The 22,044-nt window shown below is 44.6% G+C and overlaps 1 protein-coding gene across 1 annotated transcript in view; it reads right to left on the minus strand.

The window, feature by feature from the left end:
- The window catches only part of GABBR2 (gamma-aminobutyric acid type B receptor subunit 2), a 421,806-nt gene that overhangs the window by 153,772 nt on the left and 245,990 nt on the right, over positions 1 to 22,044 (minus strand). Inside the window, exon 7 of the mRNA XM_032240167.1 lies at positions 18,330 to 18,566. Within this exon, the coding sequence (XP_032096058.1) occupies positions 18,330 to 18,566 (237 nt within the window). The remainder of the gene's footprint in view (positions 1 to 18,329; positions 18,567 to 22,044) is intronic.

The raw sequence follows: 22,044 nt of genomic DNA on the forward strand, positions 1-22,044 counted from the left end.
TTCTTCCCCAGTGAAGACTGAGGTCAGTGTAGCCCTGTATAAGCCCCATGCATTCTGGAGCACTGGGGAGAACAAAGATCTGCCAGTAAGGTGGTGAGAGCCTCCACAAGTGGCTGTGGCCATGAAGAGTCACCAAGGAGGCTGTGTCACCAGGCCAAACAAGGACAGTTTGTGAGGACTCTGAGATGCCTCCAGGGACACAGGCAAGGCTAGGGGAATTGCTGGGGGTGGGTCTGGAGGTGATGCTGTTCTGTAGGTAGGGGCGGCACACAAGGAGGTTTTCTTAATGCTGGTGTAACCTCATGTGTAGATGGAGGCTGCAGTAGGTTCTGCCCATTGGCATCATGTTTGCCTCCACAGACCACGGAAGCCTAAAGGGCTTCCGAGCAGATCGGAGCACAGGGCTTCTGTGCTCCGAGCAGATCTCTTCTGCACACTCTATAGTTTCTGTTTTTAATGAGCATTTGCCAAACATCCTTCTGGACCTGATTTTTGCATGGGTGGAATGTTCTCCTATGGGATTAGGCCAAATAGCTGCCAAGAAAATCCCATTTTCTCTGGGCTGCCAAGTAAGTTTTCAGATTATCCAGATGCTTGAAGTATGAAAAATATTGTAGAATTGATTGATATGTTCTTTAATTTACTATATAATGTTCACAGTATTTATAACTTGAGAACCATTCAGTTCAAAGTGGAAAGTAACTGCATTAGGAGCACACCCTCCATCATCCTCTCTCTTATCATAACTGGTAAACACCAAGCCCCATCAATTTTCCTCTGAAGTGTGCCTTGAATCCATTTGCTCCTCTCTATACCTATTCTCACTGCGATGGATGATACCTGCAGGTGCTGTTGCTTCCCTCTGACCTGCTTTCCCCACCACAGCCAGAGGGAGCTTCTTAAAAAGGGTTTCTCCCTTGCTAGATGTCTTTCCATGGGGTCCCACTGGTCTTAGTACAACAGGTTCAACATGACCTGGCTTCCACCTACAACTCCAGGCTCATTCCACTCTATTCCAGTCACACTGGTTTTCTCAAAGGTGCCACACTTCCTCTAACCCCAGGGCCTTCGCGCCTGCTCTTCCCTTTTCCAGGACTGCCCTTCCACCCACTTTGCCTAGTTAGCTCCTATTTGTTCTTCAGTCTCCACTCAAAGTCACCTTCTCAGGGAAGGCTTTACTGAACCTCAGTCTGTCAATCATCCACAACACTTTACAGTTTGTTATGCACCTTCCTTATTTCATCTTCAGGCCTTCAGGTTATAGGCACCCCAGTCACTTTCTTTCAAAGCACTTTTCACAATTTATATTTAAATGGTTACTCGGGTGATTATCTGTTTTTGTCTGTTTCCTCCTGGGTACAGGGATCACATCTGCCCTGTTCACAGTTGTACCCCCAGCAGCCACCACCCCCATGCCTCTCATACTATAGGTGGTTATAAATGTCTGTAGAATAAATGAATGAGCAGAGGGAAACAGTCATAACTCTGTGGTTGTACCAGGTTTTTACCTGTGGTTCCACCACTGATAATAAACCTTCCATGGCCCAGAAAGAGTGTTTTATTGGTCCTAGGACATATAGTTAATTTCTTCACTGTCAATATCTGATTTCTCCTTTTATTTAAACAACAACAACAAAAGAGATATATACGAGGTATGGCTTTCTCTCTTCTACTACCACAGATCCTTCAATCATCCACAACACTTTACGGGTTGTTGTGCACCTTCCGTATTTCATCTTCACAGCAGCCCAGTGAGGGGTCCCTGGTCATTATTCTCACTTTGCAGAAGATAACACAAAGATCAGAGACTTGCGGAGGTCACCTGCTGCTAAGGCATTGGGGACAGCATGCAACCTTGATCTGTAGGCTCCACGCCAGTGTTCTTCCTATCACACCAAGCTGCCTCCCCCAGTAAGCCAAATGAGCTGCCCAAAGGAAACAGCATCACTTCAGTCTTGCCTAGAATTTTACTTAAATACTTTCAGAATCATTTTTGCAACTGGAACATTTCTCAAAAGAAGAAAACTAGTTCATCACAGTAATCAAGTCTGTCATAGAGGATGTGTGATGATGTTTGAAAATATAATCCTATGAACATCAGAACTGACAACTCTGAAACATCTCTAGGCTAAATCTGCTAATAACAGTCTTTAGCATTCAGGTTGGCACTCACATGGGTCGGTGTGATACATTTCACAGCAGAAATGCCCTAACAAGGAACTTTCTCAAAGAGTAACCGGGTAGAGGACAGATTTTAATGAGGCCCTTTCACACTGAAAGGGTGAAGTGTGAGTGAGGAATAAAAGCATCAGATAAAACACATATTTCCATGAGTCAGATGACAAGATGAGACCTCATATCAGAAAATGTGGCAAACACTTTGCAGAGGTCAGGACCTGTACAGAAAAGGAGTCAAGATATCAGGGCCATTGCCTCTGAAGATCTTTCTAGAGAAATGTGCTTTGATTAAAATGCAGCAGACACGTGAACTGAAATTACCTCTCCTAGGTCTAGTGTTTACACACTCACTAGCTCAGTTACCTATCCTTCCACCCACAAACTCATCCACCCATTCATCTATGTCTGTCCACCAACCTGCCTAGCTATTTACCTGCTACCTGGAATCTACTCATCTATCAATACATCCACCATCCATCCATCCATCTACCTATCCATCAATCTACTCAGATAATCATCCATCTATCCATCCATTCATCTTATCCATCCATCTACCCACACATTCATACATACATCCACTCATCTATATCCACCCATCTATCTACACATCTATCCTTTCATCCATCCATCCATCCTTACTCACACAGTCATCCCTCCATCTATATCCATCCATCCATCCGCACATGCATCCATCCTATCTGCACACGCATCCATCCATCCATCCATCCATCCTTCCATCTATATCTATCCACCTACCCACATAGTCATCACTCTATTCACCATTCACTCCTTCCACTCAGCCATCCAACTATCTACTCACATTCCCATCCCCCCACCCCTCTACCTATCTGCCCATCCATTCAACCAGCCAGCTAATCCTTCTGTGTATCTACTATGTGTAAAGCCCTGAGGAGACATTCAAGAAGTAGGGGACAGGGATGATAAACATCTCTTTGATATATCTGCTCATTACCCTCGAATACAGGCCAGGCCACGCACTAGAAACTGAAAACAGAGATGAATCTCGGAAAGACCCTACCCTCAAGGAGCTGGTAGTAGAAGCCTCTGTTGCAAGTAAACAAATTAATTGGAGTCAAAATGATTGCAAAAGACGGTAAATACAAGGATTTCCACATTGTGCTGCTGGGGTCTGAGGGCTATGTTTTTAAGGCCACACAGCCAGCCTCACTCAGAATACTCTGGCCTGTTCAGTGGACACCCACTCCCTGGCCTGCCACCATTTTTTTATTGCTGAAAGCATGGGAATGAGGTGAAAGGGCATTAAACAAAAAAGCTATTAACCCTACCACAAAAACCTCATGCATCAAAAGCACAGTACTGTTTGCTGCTTTGGTAACTACACAAGCTGGCCAAGGAAATCAATGTTCTGCTGCTCGTGGATCCCTCTCCCCTTTCTCCCTCTCTCTCCCTCTCTCTCTCTCTCTCTCTCTCTCTCTCTCTCTCTCTCTCTCATTATCTTTCCCACTCTCTTCTGACTCATTTCTTAAGCTTTTAAAGAGACAACCACAGTGGCTTTTAAGATAAAGCAATAAGGAGGTCACTGTCTCCCAAACCTTGTCATACATGTGCCGCCCTCACGGTTTTCACAACGTCCACCCGCCATCTGTGCTCTCCTTTACTAAATATCTGCCTTTAAAAAAAACTGGAAAAAGATGCTTATCTTGCTACCCTAAATGCTAGTTATATTTTTATAGTGCACATTCGAATAAACATGCAACATTAAGATAAAGAGTGTGGGTCTGGGTACCAGCTACCATGGTCTCTCCTTGGGCACTGTTGCTCTTTGGGAAAGCCGCCACTGCTGCCAGGCTGTCCTCCAGGACCTGCCTCCTGTGAGATGACCTGAGAGCTCAGACTCAGGTTCCCCACGAAGGCTTCACTTCTTCATTTTTACTGCAAAAATTTGCTTACTAATTTTTAAATCAAAAGGGACAGTCAGAAAATTCTTCCAAAGAGCAAATTTGAAAAAAAAAAAAAAGTAATGTTAAATGCAATGTTAATACTAACATAAATATTCAATGAAGAACAGTGAGCTTCTAGGTAAAATCTCCTTTGAAAAACAAGTTTGAAAACCACTGGAATACACTGCTATATAGCTGTATACATGATGAATATGAATACCCATAGACCACACATTTAGGGGTACGTGTGTGCATGCATGTGAGTGTGTTTCTGTACATACGAAAGTGAGAATGTGAATTACCGAGATGGCAAGAGCTTCAAGAATCAAACCAAAGCAGCTGGTTGGGGACCCACCAACTACAGAATCTCCTAGAAAATTAATTATAGGTGTTTGAGGGTCTAGAGGACTGTGAAGTTGGTATCCAAATGCATTCTTCCTCATCATCCTTGCACTAACTCAGCACATATGTTCCGGGCACTCAACGTTTATAAACCTCTTTAATCTTCACACCCTTTAACGTCCCATTGTTATCTACAGGGATACTGGGGGTTTGCCCAGTATTTTGGCCTCTTTAGGCCCAAAGTACCATTATTCCCCAGCTCCTGAGAATATTGGCTACTAAGGGTCCCAGCCTGGTTCCTTACTGCAAATTACTCTCCACCATGAGGAACTGCCTTGCCTAAGGATACACCTGCTCCCAGGGCCAGTGACTAGCTGATAAGAGGACACCTAGGCCCAGCCTCTGCACCATCCCAGCTCCAGAGCTACCAGAATCAGCTGCAGCCTCAGTTGCAATCACACTGCCATCAGCCTCTTGCTCTGTCCAGTCCTGCCCACTTCACTTCCTTACAGGTGTATCCAGAGTATGCTGTTTGACAAACCTTCTGCAAACAGGTTTCCAACTCCAAGTCTATTTACAAGGAGCCTGATCTAAGGCACTGTCTATGTTTTATAGATAAGAAACTGAGATGAAGAGATTGGTTTCTTGTTCAAGTTTACCCAGCTAGCAAGTGGAGCCAAGATGTGAACCTAGGAAGTCTGTTTCCAGGTTCCATGCTCTTTTTTTTTTTTTTTTTTTTTTTGGAGACAGAATCTCACTCTGTCACCAGGCTGGATACAGTGGTATAACCTTAGCTCACAGCAACCTCCACCTCCCGAGTTCAAGCAATTCTTTTGCTTCAGCCTCCCAGGTAGCTGGGACTATAGGTACATGCCACCAGGCCTGACTAGTTTTTGTATTTTTAGTAGAGGTGGGGTTTCACCATGTTGGCCAGGATGGTCTCGATCTCTTGACCTTGTGATCCGCCCACCTCGGCCTCCCAAAGTGCTGGGATTACAGGCGTGAGCCACCATGCCCAACCTGATTTCATGCTCTTAACCATTTTACATCTCTTAGGAAGACAAAGGTGGACACACCCTCTCCAGTCCCTTACAGTCTTCCACTTCCCCCCTTCTACAATTATAAATGTCCCAACTAGACTCCAGGTCTTTAAAATTACTGGTTTAGGCAATAATTCTAGGAAGCTTGAATCCCACTGAGAAAGAAAAAAGAGGTCGCAGTGGTGGTTAGAATCTCATGAGAAAGTGGCTCTTCCAAGTGTCCTTCGCCCCATCACGCAGGTCGGGCCCTCATCCAGGCGGGCACGGAGTGTCACATCGAGTGTGCATGAGTAACCTCTGCATGAACACACACAGGAGAAGCCAGTGACCATCAGGGCCCAAAGCCATGCCATCCTGTCAGCTGAAATTTATGTCAGCTGTCTTCTCCTGATTTTAGAAAACTTCCTTCCTGCTTAGCAAGCTCCTGGGCTAACATACCTTGACACACACACAGAGTGGGGATTCTGGCCTCGCACCAAAAGAAACGCATGTCCTCTTCAGATTCGTTTTTCATACAGGATCTGGATATGTATTTGCTATTTTCCTCAATAGTGGGGATATCACTAATGCTTCATTATGTTATTTACTTTAAAATGTTTGCTCACTATTTATATTTTCAACATTTAAAAATGTACATTCTTAAGTTTCTGTATCCAAAAGCAACCAGACTTTTGCTGGGCTAATAACTATTTGGTTAGCTCACAAATATCATGATTTCCCTCTAAAATCAGCAAACTACCTATGATATCTTTAAAAATACTTAAAAAGTAAATGTACAGCTAAATAAAATTGCTCTTCCATAATAAATAATAATCCATTTAATAAAAACTCCTCTGAAGGGAATTATTATTATTTTGGAGACAGAGTCTCACTCTGTTGCCCAGGCTGAAGCACAGTGGCATGATCTCAGCTCACTGCAACCTCCACCTCCCAGGTTCAAGTGATTCTCCCACCTCAGCCTCCCAAGTAGCTGGGATTACAGGTGTATGCCACGACACCCAGCTAATTTTTGTATTTTTACAGTTGAGACAGGGTTTCACTACATTGACCAGGCTGGTCTAGAACTCCCAACCTCAGGTTATCCAACCACCCTGGCCTCCCAAGGTGCTGGGATTACAGGTGTGAGCCACTGTGCCCAGCTGGGAGTTATCATTTAATGGGTACACAGTTTCAGTTTGGAATGAGAAAGTTCTGAAGACGGATAGTGGTGATGCTTGCATAATAAGGTCAATGTGCTTCATGGCACTGAATCTGTACACTTAAAAATGACTAAAACAGTAAACCTTATTTTATCACAATTTAAAAAATTATAGAGTTAAGAAGATTGAGAACAACTGCCATGGAAAAACTTTTATAATGTAAGGGATCAAAATAAATGGTAAAGAAGTTTAAAAAAAAAAAAAATAAAGGATCACATCTGAATGTGAAGTGTCCCATGGGTCTGTTTGAATGATGAGGTTTTGGGAGACTGATTGCTCTTTGGTGCATGCTTGCACTTTTCACATTTTCTACAAAGGGCATGGATTATTTTTATATTCCAAAATAAATATGTATTAATATATGGTATTTTGAAACACACAAATAAGAACATGGCAGGTGAGGTTATCAAATGCCCTCCCTGCTCCCAGTCAGGGGAAAGGTTGGTACAATATAAGGAGGCTCTTCCAGTGCTGTGGCCAGAGCCTTCAGCAAGGCTGGCCCAGAATCAAGGGGCTGGGCCTGGCTCAGCCTTGTCTCTTACTCAGCAGGTTAGTGAGAGCCAGAGAGCTCCCCCTGGAAACTGGGGTGGTGGGAAGTGCTGATCTCATTGGTTTATTTCTGCTTTGTTGTTCTCTGGCTGGATTCTTTTGCCCCTAATGGAGGAGAGCTTTTATAGGTGTAAGACAATGGTTAAAAGTGAGGGTCGAAAGTTAGACGGCTTGTGTTCAAACCCCAGCTTCTTTACTTGCTAGCTCTGTGACAGCGGGTAAATTTTTTTTTAACCTCTCAGGTTGAATGAGAGGGTTAAATTTCTTCATCCTCTACCTCCTTAACCTCTCAGCTGCAAAACACTGACAATAACAGTCTCCACTTTTGGGGATGTCAATTTGCTAGGGCTGTCGTCACAAAGTACCACACACAGGGTGGCTTAAACAATGGGAATTTGTTATCTCAGTCCTGGAGGCTAGAAGTCTGAGATCAAGGTGTTGGCAAGCCTGCTTCCTTCTGAGATCTGTGAAGGAGGATCAGTCACCCTCTGGCGGTTTGCTGGCAATCACTGGTGCTCCTGATGATACAGAAACCTCATCCCTATCTCTGCTTCATCATCACATGGCATTCTCCCTGTGTGCCTGGCTGTCTTCAAATTTCCCCTTTTTTATAGGAACACTGGTTATATTGGATTACCTTACTTCAGTACGACCTCATCTTAACTAATCACATCTGCAACAACCCTATTTCCAAATAAGGTCACATTCTGAGCAGCTACTGTGGGTTGGCGTTCAGCAGATGGATTTTTCTGGGGGGGCACAATTCAGCCCATAACAGGTGATTGTAAGGGTTAAGTGAAATAATACATCCAGGAGCTTGGCATAGCACCCAGCGTATAGTAGACGCTCAAAACTGTTGGCCATTCCTAACATCGTGACATCTGTCATCATAGTAATTTGCTATGACCACTGTGTCACTGGTTCCTTCCAAGGAGCCACCTCTTTGTTTCTCCCAGGGATAAAGACAGAGCCTGCACCTTCTGTTGAAGCTCTCATAAGATGATACACTCCCCCACACTGCTTTTCTTAAGGAAATAGCTATTTTTTCCCTGACTTGATGAAGTCAAACTTGCAAGCTTTGGAAGGTTAGGCATCAATTCAAACAAATTGCTAAACCACATTATTTTGATCTTTCAAATTTATCTGACAGCAGAAGGAGTAGGTGTCTTTCCTGTGCTGTACATTGTCTGTAGTCATTTGTAATTGTATTTAAATTAAACGGGGAAGGGCAGCTAAGCAATGCCTAAGAGCACAGGATTTTGAGACACTTGCATTTAGATCAGGAGATCTAGAATGTAGTTCTGAACCAGGTTCACCAGTTATGCACTGTGCGACCCCAACATAGCTACTTTGCCTTTCTGAGCTATAATTTTGTAATTCATTCAATCAACAAATATATTTCATGGACTAAGAGCTGAGTCTTATAGACACCAGGGGTACAGAGAGAATTACAGGCCCCACTTTCAAGGGGCTCAGAGTCCAGCAGGAGGAGGCAGACAGACACACAAATAATCCAGTGCAAAGAACTGTAACATCCTTCATTATTAATACAGGGATGGCGGTATCTGTTCTCCCTCTGATGCATCTCACCTGGTTGTTCCCACTGTGAGCCCCTTGGGGGCAAAATCTTACACATTACTACTCCTACCTGGTCCTGGTCTGGCTTACTGGAGGTGCAAGGAAGGCTGATTGAATTAATTGGATACATAAATGCTTAAGAATACAGACTTGGAGTCAGTCAGACTTGGTAGCCTTGCATAAACTCTTATTACCTGTAGGATCTTGGGTAAATCATTGATCTTTCCTAAGCCTGTTTCTTTAAGCTATGACATGGCCATTAGTTATTTAAATCATTAAACAAATATTTATCAGGCACCTACTTAGTCCCAGGCACCCAGTTCTTTTTTTTTTTTTTTTTTTTTTTGACACAGAGTCTTGCTTTGTCTCCAGGCTGAAGTGCAGTGGTGCGATCTCGGCTTACTGCAACCTCCACTGCCCAGGTTCAAGCGATTCCCCTGCCTCAGCCTCCCAAGTAGCTAGGACTACAGGTGTGCACCACCACGCCCGGCTAAGTTTTGGTATTTTAGTAGAGATGGAGTTTCACCATATTGGCCAGGATGGTCTCTATCTCCTGACCTCATGATCCGCCCACCTCAGCCTCCCTAAGTGCTGGGAATACAGGCATAAGCCACCACTCCCAGCCCCAGGCACCCAGTTCTAAGCCTTAGAGATACAGCAGAAAATAAAACAGATAATAAATAAGTAAAATATGTAGTATGTCAGATGGGGGTAGCTGTTGTGGAGAAGAATGAGTAGAGGGGGACTGGGTGGATGGGGAAAGAGTTGCAATTTAAAATAGGGTATCAGATTAGGTCTCACTGAGAAGGAGAGAGGAGGGCAGAGATGTGACATAGGTGAGCTAGCCAGATGCAGCTCACTGGAGGAGTGTACCAGGGACTGGGAATTATACATCCCCATCATATCCAATAATGTGGGAAAAGTGCTTAGAATGCTTCCTGGGATACAGTAGAAGCTCATTAATTGATAACCATTATTAGCATTCGTGAATAAATGTAATTGCATTAAGGAAGGAAGATGGGAGAGACTATAAATGTACTCTGTAAACAGGGCAGTCACACAGCAAGGATTATTATTATAGTTGTTGTTTATTACTAGCAATTACCTCTCGAAAATGTTTCTGACAATCTGAAGTCACAGAGGGCCCATCAGGAATTGCCTTTGCCACTCAAGCCCCGGGATTTGAGCTCCAGAGAGATGCTTATGGGAGAAACAAGAGACTGGGAGGGGAATAAGGGCTGAGTTTTTCTGCTGCCTCAGGAGGGAAGAGATTCCTCCAACGCATGTGTGCACATGCATACGCGTACACGAGCACACACACACACGCATGTGACTTTGTGTGAATTCCTGACACCAGTATCACAGCAAGTATTTGGTAATCACTACTAGCAGATTCAAGAAATCTAAGTCCTATTAATACTTCTGTTGTGAGTTCTGATTATTTATTGAGTTGAAAAAGCCTTTGTAGTTTATAGATGTCTGGAAGGCAACAGAGTAGAAAAGTATGATTGAATTTCTCAATCATGTGCTAATTTAATCCAACAACATTAACTAGAGGTTACCAGGATTATTGAGCTTCTACGAGACATAAAGGAGGTAAAGTACAAGGGGATCAGAGAAAGGAAGAGCTGTGGTCCCTGCAAATCTGGGAGATATTAATTCTATGGAGGAGACGAATATAGTTCTCCTCCTACAGGCTACTCCAACGGGCAGGGGCGCATGAAAAAATGCACAAGGGACGAGGGAGAAGAGTCCAGAACCTTCCAACCAGGTGTTGGGGGAGGTAAGGAGGACTGCTGGTTCTAAAGTTACACATATGGTAACTATTAGGTTATAGTGAGAATTTTCTCTTGAAAATGCTTAAATTTCCTATAAATACACATGAGTGTCTTAGATTGGGTCCTCTAGAAGCAAAGCCTAGGACAGGGAATAACATGTCAGTAATTTGTTAATGACGTCTTCTCAAAAGAAACCTGTAAAAGAGAGAAGAAAAAGGAAGAGGCCACACTCAGATGTGGTTTCAGATGAAGGAGCCTCAGCCTATTCTGGTTGGAAGCCCTGGAGGGTAAATTGCACTAGGTGTTGCACTAATGCCTAGGTCATTGCTGCAGGCTGATGTGGTGGATGTTAATTCCCAGGCACCAATCGCCCAATCTTGCAGGGGAGGCAGCAGGTGTGAGCCATTAGCAGAGGCACCTGCAGCAGCTGGGGGATGGGCAAACCTAAGCAGCCCTCTGAAACTGAGCTCAGGAGATCTGGGTGGGACAGCAACAGCATCTGCTGCAATTAGCTTTTGTGTATAATGCTGAGTGGTAATGCTTAGGGCTGGTGGAGCATTGCGCTAGTCAAAAGGGAGGAAGGGGAGGGAGAGCTGAGGGCAGACGCCTTCCACATTAAGGTAACTTTCAAATCCCTAGAGCAAATGGCAGCAAAAGAGAACTCAAAAATGTTCTTGCTTAGAGGCAGGGTTTACTTGGTTCTGTTTTGATTATCAAACCACGACAGCCTTTATACAAGTTAATAGATTTGTTTATTGTTGAGAGGATGAAATGAGATTATATATATGAAACAGAATGGCACATCATAGGTATGCAATGATTGTTTGCTGGTCTTGATTAGACCCACACAAACTCTGTTGTTTGTAAAGTAACTGTCTTCACAACAGTAGTAATAATAATAATAGCAATAATGATGATGTAGTTCTTAGGTACTAAACATTGTTATTTCCCACAACACTTTGAAAAAAGATACATTTACCTCCATTTGCTCTAGGGATTTGAAAAGATACATTTCCTGTACAAATGAGGAAACTGAGGCACGGAGATGCAAATAACTTCCCCAAGGTCACACAGCTCCAAGAGATACATACACTGTGACCTCTTTTTGCCTGACTTTTAAAATTTGCAATTCTTGTTATAGTTGATTACTGCCATGTCCTGGACAATGGTACATTTCATCTGAGTTTGAGAGTGGGCTGGTTAGCCAGAGAACAGAGGGAGAGAGATGAGATTCTCAAATCAGCTCCTACGTTAAGTTTGTGTAGGATGCAATTTCACTGGAACTACCTGGGTCTGGGATGTGGTGGGGACACATGAGGTATAGAGAAAGTCCTAGATGGGTTTGCTGTTGCTCCTGGGCAGCAGACAAGAAAGGAACATGAAAAAGGGATCTCAGAATAGGAAACTGTGGGGTGGCATTGGACGCTAGCATGGGGTCACTGGAACCAGCCCCCATGTTCTAGGGCTCCCAGTCGATATACCACACTTGGACTATTTCAGAGCTTCTAACAATTAGTCTCTAGTGACACCCTTGAGCACAAAATAAAGAAACAGGCATGATCAGAATAATTCAGGAGATACAGTCACAAATGGAAGAATGACCAGCCCCAAATGGTATCAAATCCTGACTGGGTAGTTTTCCCTGTTTCTGGGTGGAGTTCCCAGTGCCCTGTTTCTTGTCCTGCTGAGATTCAACATAAAAAAGACTTATCTGAGCTAAATGATGATATCAAACATAAGACACAAATGTCTGGCCGGTGCGAGGACTGAAGTTTAGTTTCTACACTGGAAAGTAAAACCAGGACCCCAAAAGATCAGATAGGCGGGAGAGATGGGGCAACCCTAACAAGATGACATGTAAGCCATTTGTGTGTGTGTGTGTAAAATTATCTATTTTGATTTGAAAAACCAAGTGCACAAACTCCAGGATCACAGTGGGGCGAAGCAACAGTGGGTATGAAATAAACGTGGGTTTGAGCCAACATTACAAATTCCCCTGGAATGAGGAGCCTGTTGGCTTTCTCTAGGTACCTAGTCTGACCTTACTTGGAGTAGGAATTCCAACCACACTGAGTTTAACTCTATGATGTCCTCTTCTGAGGTTAAAAAGCGGGTAGGGTGGGTGGTGGGGTGGTGACTTGTCTGAGGGGTAGGCAGAGCCTTTTTGGAGTTTAGCAGAAATAATGTTTTTAAAATCTTGTAGAAGCTTTAAGGGGTATACTGGCTAAGGCTGGATCCCACTTCACCAGAAACAAAAACAAATGGATCAATAAACTCCACAAATCGCCACCTGCTGTTCTTCATTACCTTGGTGAGACCAATTAGAAGATAACAGCCATCGGAGGTGAAATGCCTGAACCTGGGGTGCCAGCCTCTCTCGGCAGATGTTACAGTAGGATGTCCAGACCTGCTGCTGGTCAAGAGACACAGGGCAGAGGATGAAGGATGGCTCTATTATTTGGAGGAACTTACAGGTCACTGTCTTTCCTGCTGTGATCATTCCCACATAGAGTACACCCTCCGAGAATGAGGGACAGTCACAGGAAACTTTAGCAAGAATGGAGCCCTCTTCTTGCAATCAAAGACATTCCCTAGGAGCCTTTCAATTTCCCTATGGCCAAATGCTCTCAATGCCTCAAAGCCCCCACCCAAACCCAGTATACATGCCCTAAGGAACTCCTGGAAAAGCATGGACTCCATTTTCATAGGGTTAAATACGGTTCTATTAATTTATTTCATTTTTGAGATGGATTCTCTATTGCTTAGGCTGGAGTACAGAGGAGTAATCAGTCTCAACCTCCTGGGCTCAGGTGATCCTCCCACCTCAGCCTCCTGAGTAGCTGAGACTATAGGCACATGACACCATGCCTGGCTAATTTTTGTATTTTTTGTAGAGACAAGGTCTCACCATGTTGCCCAGACTGGTTACAAACTCCTGGGCTCAAGCGATCCACCCACTTCAGCCTCCCAAAGTGCTAGGATTACAGGCTGATTATATTAATTTAGCCTGTCATAGGCACCACAATCTCAATGTGCTGTCCTTTTAAAAGATAAATCAGAAGATACATTACCAAATGGAGCATACTGCTGATTAGGGCCATCATATCTTAGCCTGATATACCCAAAGGATTTGTCCACTTTGAGATTTGGGAGGTCACCCTTGTTTTAAGAAACTGTAAACTGGAAAGAATTTTTAAAATGATCAACTGAAAAACTTTAAGGCTTTGATTTTCACCTGAATGCTTAGCCAATATTTCCAAGCATGTGCTGAAAGGTTATGGTCTCCTGATGATGAATTTAGTGCATCTTGGTCAGGAAAGCTGAAGGAGAGGAGTCTGTTCAGCCACAGTGCACTGATGTTTTGAGTGTTGGGAACAGGGGCCTGGTATTGCATCCTCACTCCTACCACATGCACAGGAGGGTTCCCCACAAAATGGCCACCTTGCAATTATTGATCCATCAAGTTAGGATGGCTCCTAAGTGAAATCGTCTTTCCTCCAGAGACCTTGGGCAGACCTTGGATACTGCCTAGCAATTTCTCCTCTACTTGTCCATTCCCCACTTATTGAATGAGGGACTCTTGGGGGCACGGACCATATGTTATTCCTCTCTATTCTTCATACCCCCAGTGCAGGCCTTGTAGAGGAGTGAATGAATGTAGGAGTAAATCCATCGCAACAGGTTCAAACCACAAAAATGCGTGCATGTGGCCCCAAGCAATTCTCAAGGTGCTATTTAAGAATCCCTCAGGTTGCTATTTAATAAGTGAATTACTGAGCTTTACCATAAGACCACAGAATCGGAAGTTATGGGGTGGGGCCAGGAAACCTGCATTTTTAAATGAAGCTCCTGGGAGATTCTCATGCCTATAGAAGTTTAGGAATCATTGCCCTAGATGAGGTCTGCTGAGCTGGGTTCCAAGCCCAGTCACTTTCAGAAAACGGGATTCTCAGAATGCTCTGGGCTTTTGAGATTTAAATAGCCAATGCTAGCCTGAGTTTCCTGGTCACATAATTGACAAAAGAGGAAGATGGAGGAGGAGAAGCATCCTAAGACTTCTAAACCATGGAGGGGCAATTCCAGGGCTGAATATCAGAGAGATGGACAGTCATCGGTGGGGCATAGGGACATGGAATCCCACTTCAGTGTGTTCCCTGAGGAAAGTCACTGGGAGCAGAGCTTCTAAGAAGATAAAACAGAACTCGCCTTGAGTTAAGGTGGATTCCCAACCTAGGATGCAGGGAAGACATTTCTTCAGCCACATGCCAAGTTGGAACCACAGGCCCAGCTCCCAGCAGAGAGTGTGCATACTGAATCAATTGAAATTGAGTCATGGATATAATTAATTTAATGTGTTTAAACGATTTCCCATACAGTAAGCATGCTAAATGAGGGGGCACCCAGACTAAAATGTCTGCCTGAGAGTGGAAAAATGGACAATGTATGTGCTGTATAATGAAAACCCTTCAGCAAATGAAAATGCTTTCACTTATTTCCACCTCCCATGTTCTTTTCCTTTCTAACTCCTCATTTATAGCTGAACTTGGCCTTCTGTAGCCTCCTTGGACCACAGAGACACTTTTTATTTTGTCAGAAGACATCCTTTTTTTCTATGACCAGAAGACAATTTTAATGAAACCAGTCTACAACCCAGTGACAAGCGCCTATTAATATGTGACAAAGGGGACAGGAGGAAGGTAACAGAGCGCAGGACTGTTTCACTGTTTTGCGGTCTTTCTCCGCTAAAGGGGCACTTGCACAAACAAAAGGGAGATGGTGTTGAGTGGCTGGAGGCAGGACTGTCCAGCTACCATCCCAGCTCTGCCAAACCATCTTGCTGTGTGGCTCTGAAGGAGTCATTTTTCCCTCTGTGGACCTCAGTCATCTACACCAGGAAAGCATTGAATTCCAGGATCTTTAAGATGACGTTCAGTTCTGGTATTCACTGAGTTCTAAGTCACAAGCTGGAACAGACATAAACGGTGCCAAGGAATTTCCCATTAAAAAGAAACTCATCCTCAAGTTGTGGTGAACGTGCCAAGCAGCCTATCTCATTGCTCATCAAGTAAGGATTATGTATCATTTGGTGTAGATGAAAGGGAACATTTAGAAGTGGTTATAAATGATCCTCAACTAATTCTATCAGGCACCTAGGCAAAACTCAGAGTTCCAGGATTATGAAGGATGGCAAAATGCTTTCTAGATTCTGTAGCTCTCTATTCGTCCATTTCAACTTTGGATACTTTGAATTCATTTTGAAACAGCCCTGCCACAATGCTACCCATGGAACCCTGGGCAAATTCCACGCCTCTCTGAGTCTCAGTCATGAACTTGCAGGATGAGGAGAAAGGACTCTGGAGGTATTTTAATGGGTGTTCTGTCCAGCATTTCTGAGGGAGGGGTCTCAGGGGCTGCAGGGGTGGGGTGGGGGCTGAACAGGCAGAGTTCAGGGCTCCTTCTCTGTTCAACTGAGAAGCTCTTCTTTAATCTGTTTTATATACCAGGCTCCACGTGAGATTTTATAACAAGGAGTTCTGAAAGTAAAAATAATTCTTTAAGCCACTGGTCTGAGAAAAGCTGTTAAAGTTTCCAGCCTGAATCTAGGCTGTGCTATAAAAATGGACTTCGCCAATACATCGTGGGAGTGAATTTCTCAAAGCCTTTAGTCCAGAATGGCTCTGCTCAGGGATTCTGGAAATCGTCTTCATTTAAGCAAACCTCAGTGCCTCCCCACTCACCCCCAGCAGTGGTCTGAAACCCTGGCATGCATTAGAATCACCTGCAGGGTTTGTTAAAACACCCCTAGAGATTCCGATTCAATGGGCCTATGTGGGGCCTGGGAATGTGCATTTCTAACAAGCTCCCGGGTGATGCAGACTATACTTTGGGAATGGTTGGCCTGGAAGATAAAGGCCAGTTTCCTTAGTATGTCCCTCCAGAACTGGACCCCAACTTCCCAGCCGCCTCATCCACCTTCCCAGTGTTCCAGCCCAACTAACTGTCCTTCCCTCCCCTGTACATTTCTCCCTTGCCCATCATGCTCCCTCTGGCCAGCCCCCGTCTGCATGTCTAACTCCTGCCCACAGTTCAAGGCACAGGTCAAATGCTACCTCTTCCAAAAAACCTACCCTGACTTTTTCACTAAAGGTCACAGAAATCCCTCTGGGCTCGGGCTTGGGCTCAAATAGTTTCTCTTACAGTGCCAAGCACTTTTAACCTCTCAATGTTTTTTCTAGGTCTTGCCCCTGCATTGGAGTCACAGGCTCTAGGACAGGGAGCCCACCTTACCTTGGCGTCCATGCCATTATTCACACCTTCAGCACCTGCATGGGTTCTGACCCACCAGAACAACAATACAAGCCACAGCACAGGAATGCATGAATATGCACATTCAAGAAATGTCCCAGCCAGCTCAGCTTATCTACTCTTAATTCCCCAAGACAGACGGGCTCTACTCTGAATCTTTAGATTAGAACACAGGACAGCACGTTAGCCCACTCAACCTATTCTTCAGATGAATTTTCCATATTTTCTGGAGCAGAGGCAGTGACGAATACATCATGAGACATAAATAACTACCACTTTGGTCCATTACCGGAAGGTCACTACCTTCTGCAGCAATTAAGAGCTAGACCCAAATTCAAATCCTACTTGACCCTGATTAGCTGTAGTACTTGAATACTCTTGAGTTCCAGTTTCCTCATTGTTCATGGGGATAATAAGAGCACCTACTTCCTATGGATGGCATAAGGACACAGCGTGATCATTATTAACAGTAACAATAGCATTTATTGAGTGCCTGCTATGTGCCTAACACTAGCATACATTATTGAGTCTAACTACATTATGTACTTAGCACAATGTCTGGCATATAATATGCAATCAGGAAGTATTAGCCATACTATCATTGCTTATTTTCCCAACTTCCATGCAAGATTTATATTGTTATCCGCATTTCCCATATGAGAAACTTGAGGCTAGAGTAAATAGCTTGCTCAACAAATATTAACAAGTTGTATTGTGTAATGTGTAATCTTTATAACTAGCTTGAGAGGTAGGTTATGATTTCCATTGTGTGAATGAAAACTGTAGTTCAAAAAAGGCAACTTGTAATGAAGGCCCAGGATTTGAACCTGATTTTGGGTCCAGAGCTTCTTCTGGCCCACCCCACCCCGCCATCTGGTAAACTGCACCTGCCCTGTGTGCACAGTTAACTCTCTATGCCCTTTCTCTTTTTTCTGAGACAGAGTTTCACTCTTGTCGCCCAGGCTGGAGTGCAATGGTGCAATTTTGGCTCACCACAACCTCTGCCTCCTGGGTTCAAGCAATTCTCCTGCCTCAGCCTCCTGAGTAGCTGAGATTACAGGCATGCACCACCATGCCTGGCTAATCTTGTATTTTTAGTGGAGATGGGGTTTCTCCATGTTGGTCAGGCTGGTCTCGAACTCCTGACCTCAGGTGATCTGCCCACCTTGGCCTCCCAAAGTGCTGGGATTACAGGCATGAGCCACTCTATGCCGTTTCTTATCCATGGGTCATAGAGAAGCATTTTTCCAGTGTGTCCGAGAGCACACACTGCCCCTGCCCCTTGTCTGAACAGCCCTGTAATGCTATGGCCTGCAATTAGTTATTGTGATGATCAGAGAGAACAGATCGCATAGCAGAAAGCCTGTAGCAGACCCTCTTTTGCTTGCATGTCTACAAGGAACACAAAGGAAAACAGCCCAGAGGTGTGGGACTGACCGTGACCCCGAAGAAGTTGGTCTCGTTCATGGCATTGAGGATGATCCTGCCCAGCGTGTGGTCTGTGTAGTTGAAGTCCTGGATCCGCTGGTGCCGGCTGCTGGCATGCAGTGTCTCCATGGCCCTCTGCAGCGTCTTGGCAATGACCCAGATGCCATCGTAGGCGTACCCGTGGAACTTGCTGGGCCCCACGCCTGACCGCTTGTTGTTGTACTCTCTCTCATACTGCTGTGGAGTCTGGAAAAACAGGGGGATAGGGGAATCCCAAGTTATACTGGCAGGGACATCAGGTGCCTGATGCTGAGAAGAGCTGCCACTCTTCCATGCCCACAGGGTGCCAGGTACAGTGCTAGACTCTGTATGTACATCATCTCATTTAACCCTTACAACAACTTCATAAGGTGGGTACTGTTACTGTCCCCATTTTACAGATGAAGAAACAGTTTCGTGGGGTCAGCTTGCTTAGGGCCACACAGCTAGTGAGTGTCAAGACTGAGATTTGAACCCTGTCTGTTGGCAAGACTAGAGAGAGGGGCTGATACACCCTAACCAGGCCTCTCCCTCTATACGTGCAGGGCCTGGGGTGAGGCAGAGGCCCACATCCCATATGTCTGAATATTAAAATTATAGAAAAGTGAACAAACTATTCAAAAACTATTCTCTATCTCCTCATCATAATAACTACAACTTCCTAATGATCTGGAAGGCCAAGCTGGAATTCAGAATTCTGGAACATCTCTGAGCTTCAGGCCTAACACAGCCGCACAGAGGGAGCTGACCACGTACTTCTCAGCCCACCCCTCTCCTTCCCACCCTACCCCACTCCATCCTGCAGCCCAGCTAGCCTCAGTCCACACCTCCTTCCCCTTCTAGCATCAGTAGCTCCCTGTATCCCAAAAGGCACAGTCTACCCTCAAGAACTGGGGCAAGAGGCTCCCTGGGCCCTGGAAGCATCTCCAGCTTATGGGCAGAGAATTCAGGGCACGGTCTGGAAGCTGGAAGAAGTGCAGGTCTGAGTGGGCCGTGTCCGTGGCCTTGCAGATTCTGAATGCTGAGGGAATCAGCCTGAACGAGGCCCTCTCAGAGAGCGGGATGCAGGGCAGGGCCCGATGCTCAGGTGTCAGGTAGCTTCCGTCCCTCCTGCTATTTCTTCTACCTTCCATAATACAACAATCTGAATAGGCCAGCATTGAAAAAAAGATTTTTTTTTCTCCCATTGAGCTGAATTTTATAAAAGCATTTCATTGGTGATATTAACATTTTGATTGTAGCCACAAAGTAACGAAACTGCCTTTTTACTCCAGTCCTTGGAACTTGCACTTCCAGATGAATGCCACCCTGGGGGACCCATTACCCTCAGCTCCTTCATGGGCATTTTTCAAAGCACTTCTGAACTCCTCTGCCAGAAATGTCACCAGGACCCATGGCTTGGTCTTTGGAAAAACCTTCCTTGGGGAAAAAATCACACACAGGACCATTGACTGACCACTGTCAGTTTATACTGAGGAGGGCCCCTTAGGGACAGTCACAGACACTCAGTCAGTCTACAGCCTGAGGCACAGATAGGTCCAGAGACGTAGCCAAGGTTACACAGCATGTGTGTGTGGCCTGTGTGTGTGTGTGTGTAGCCTCTGTATGTGTGTGTGTGTGTGTGTAGCCTGTGTGTGTATGTATAGCCAGACTAGCCTCCCATTCCATCTTGGCTACTTCTTTCCTCTTTGATTTCTAAAGTCCTAACTGCTTTTTGAAAACCACCAGACGTTGTTTGGGCCACATCTAGTGTTTTTGAGGAAGGTGGTAGAGCTGGGCCATCAAAGGCTGTGTCTTCCATGGCTGGAGCCCACCGGGGCCAAGAAGCCGAGTCTCCTGTGGGGTCACCCACACAGAAGCCTGGGGGTGAGTGCCAAGTGCCTCCTGCTGTGGACCCTGCAGGTGACAAATTCTGCATGACCAAATGTGTCCTGGCCATGAGTGTGCCTCCTCCTCTTTTGTTTCAGGGTCCTCCTGGAAGGCTCAGGTTTGAACTGTTTACAGCTTTCCTCGGAAATGCATCCTCTCTAGCTACCACCACTCTGCTCATCACTCAAGATACACAGGGGGCAGAAACTCCCTCCAAATCCCAGCTTCCTCAAAGAGACGCACTTCTAGCCCAGTTCAGCTCCCTGAGTTCATCCTGTTACTCGCATCCCTCCACCCGCCCACACTCCCCTCCAGCTGGCTCTTGAAGCTCATAGTCATCTCTGCCACTTTCGCTCTGCAGGGAGAAGGAGGAAACAGTCCACTATGAGCCTCTCTCTCCTTAAACCTTTTGAGTCCCTTGATCATATCAAGTTGGCTTGCACCTCAGGGCTTTGCACAAGCTGTTTCCCTGCCAGAAAGCTCCTTGCCCAGCTCTTGGCATGATATTCTCAGCCTTCAAATGTCAGCATCTGTCACTTCTCAGGGATGGCTTCCTTGACCCACCCGTTTTAAAAACTCCTAGCCTGAGGCCTGAGGCTAGGGGTTTTTAATCTTCTTTACTGACTTGTCACTCCCTGCATTTTTTCTCCTTATGTGTTTACTTGCTTATGGTCTGTTGTTTCATTCTTCCTTCCCCATCCAACTAGAATTAAGCTCCACGAGGTCAGGGATGTGATCTGTCTTGATCACTGAGGTACAACCAGAATCTCAAACAGTATCTGTATAGGTCCTTTCTAAGCCTCTGTTTCTCTGTCTGTAAAACACAGGAGCACACCTATTCACACATTGTGGGGCAAAATTGTTCTTCCCAAATATAGAAAGTTGTAATCTTACTGTGTATGAAAGTATTCATTTCCCTGTGTCCTTGACAATAGGTATTTTAACTTTTAACATAATTGTCAGTTTTAGAAAAACGTATATATTTGTTAAGAAAAAAGTATTCTTTTAATCTTAATTTGCATTTCTCTGGTTAATGATTGGAATGAGATTAAGTATTAACCAGCAATCTTAATTTTTTATGTGAAATTTCCTAATTATTTTAGGTGAATTTCCTATACCATATTGCTGTGGTGATGGTCACGTCATTTAATGTTTTGTTTCATTGTCTCCTTGTTATTTTTCCATCTTTTACTGCTTGGCTATATTTTCTTTGAGTTTTCAAATGGGATTTGTGTCTATATCTGGTTGTTAACTACTGACCATTTTAAAAGACTTGAACATGACTTGGATGCATGTTTCTCTAATTAGCTGTTAAACATCACAGAAATGGGGCCCCTTGACTTCTCCTCTCTTGCATTTTGCTCCTACGAGCTTTCTCTGATGCACACCATGGCATTCAAGGGTTGGTGGTGTCCATTTTTTAATTCCATTTGTTCAACCTAATAATTACATTCAGATGACATTTCTACACCACTTCCCTGACCAGAACACGACACTGGAGAAGCCTTCAAAGTTTCTCTGATCCTTTAAAAGTGGGAGGTCCAGGCTTGAGGTAAAGAGTCCCAGTGTGGTCTCACTGGGTGGCAGCTAAGTGTAAGTTATTTATTTATTTTTTTTTGAGACAGAGTTTCACTCTGTCACCCAGGCTGGAGTACAATAGTGTGATCTTGGCTCACTGCAACCTCTGCCTTCCGGGTTCAAGCAATTCTCCTGCCTCAGCCTCCCAAGTAGCTGGCACCCATCACCACATCCAGCTAATTTTTTTGTATTTTTAGTAGAGACAGGGTTTCACCATATTGGCCAGGCTGGTCTCGAA

Source organism: Sapajus apella, unplaced genomic scaffold (genome assembly GCF_009761245.1).
Source record: "Sapajus apella isolate SASKATOON/1434 unplaced genomic scaffold, GSC_monkey_1.0 scaffold46, whole genome shotgun sequence".
NCBI lineage: Eukaryota > Metazoa > Chordata > Mammalia > Primates > Cebidae > Sapajus > Sapajus apella.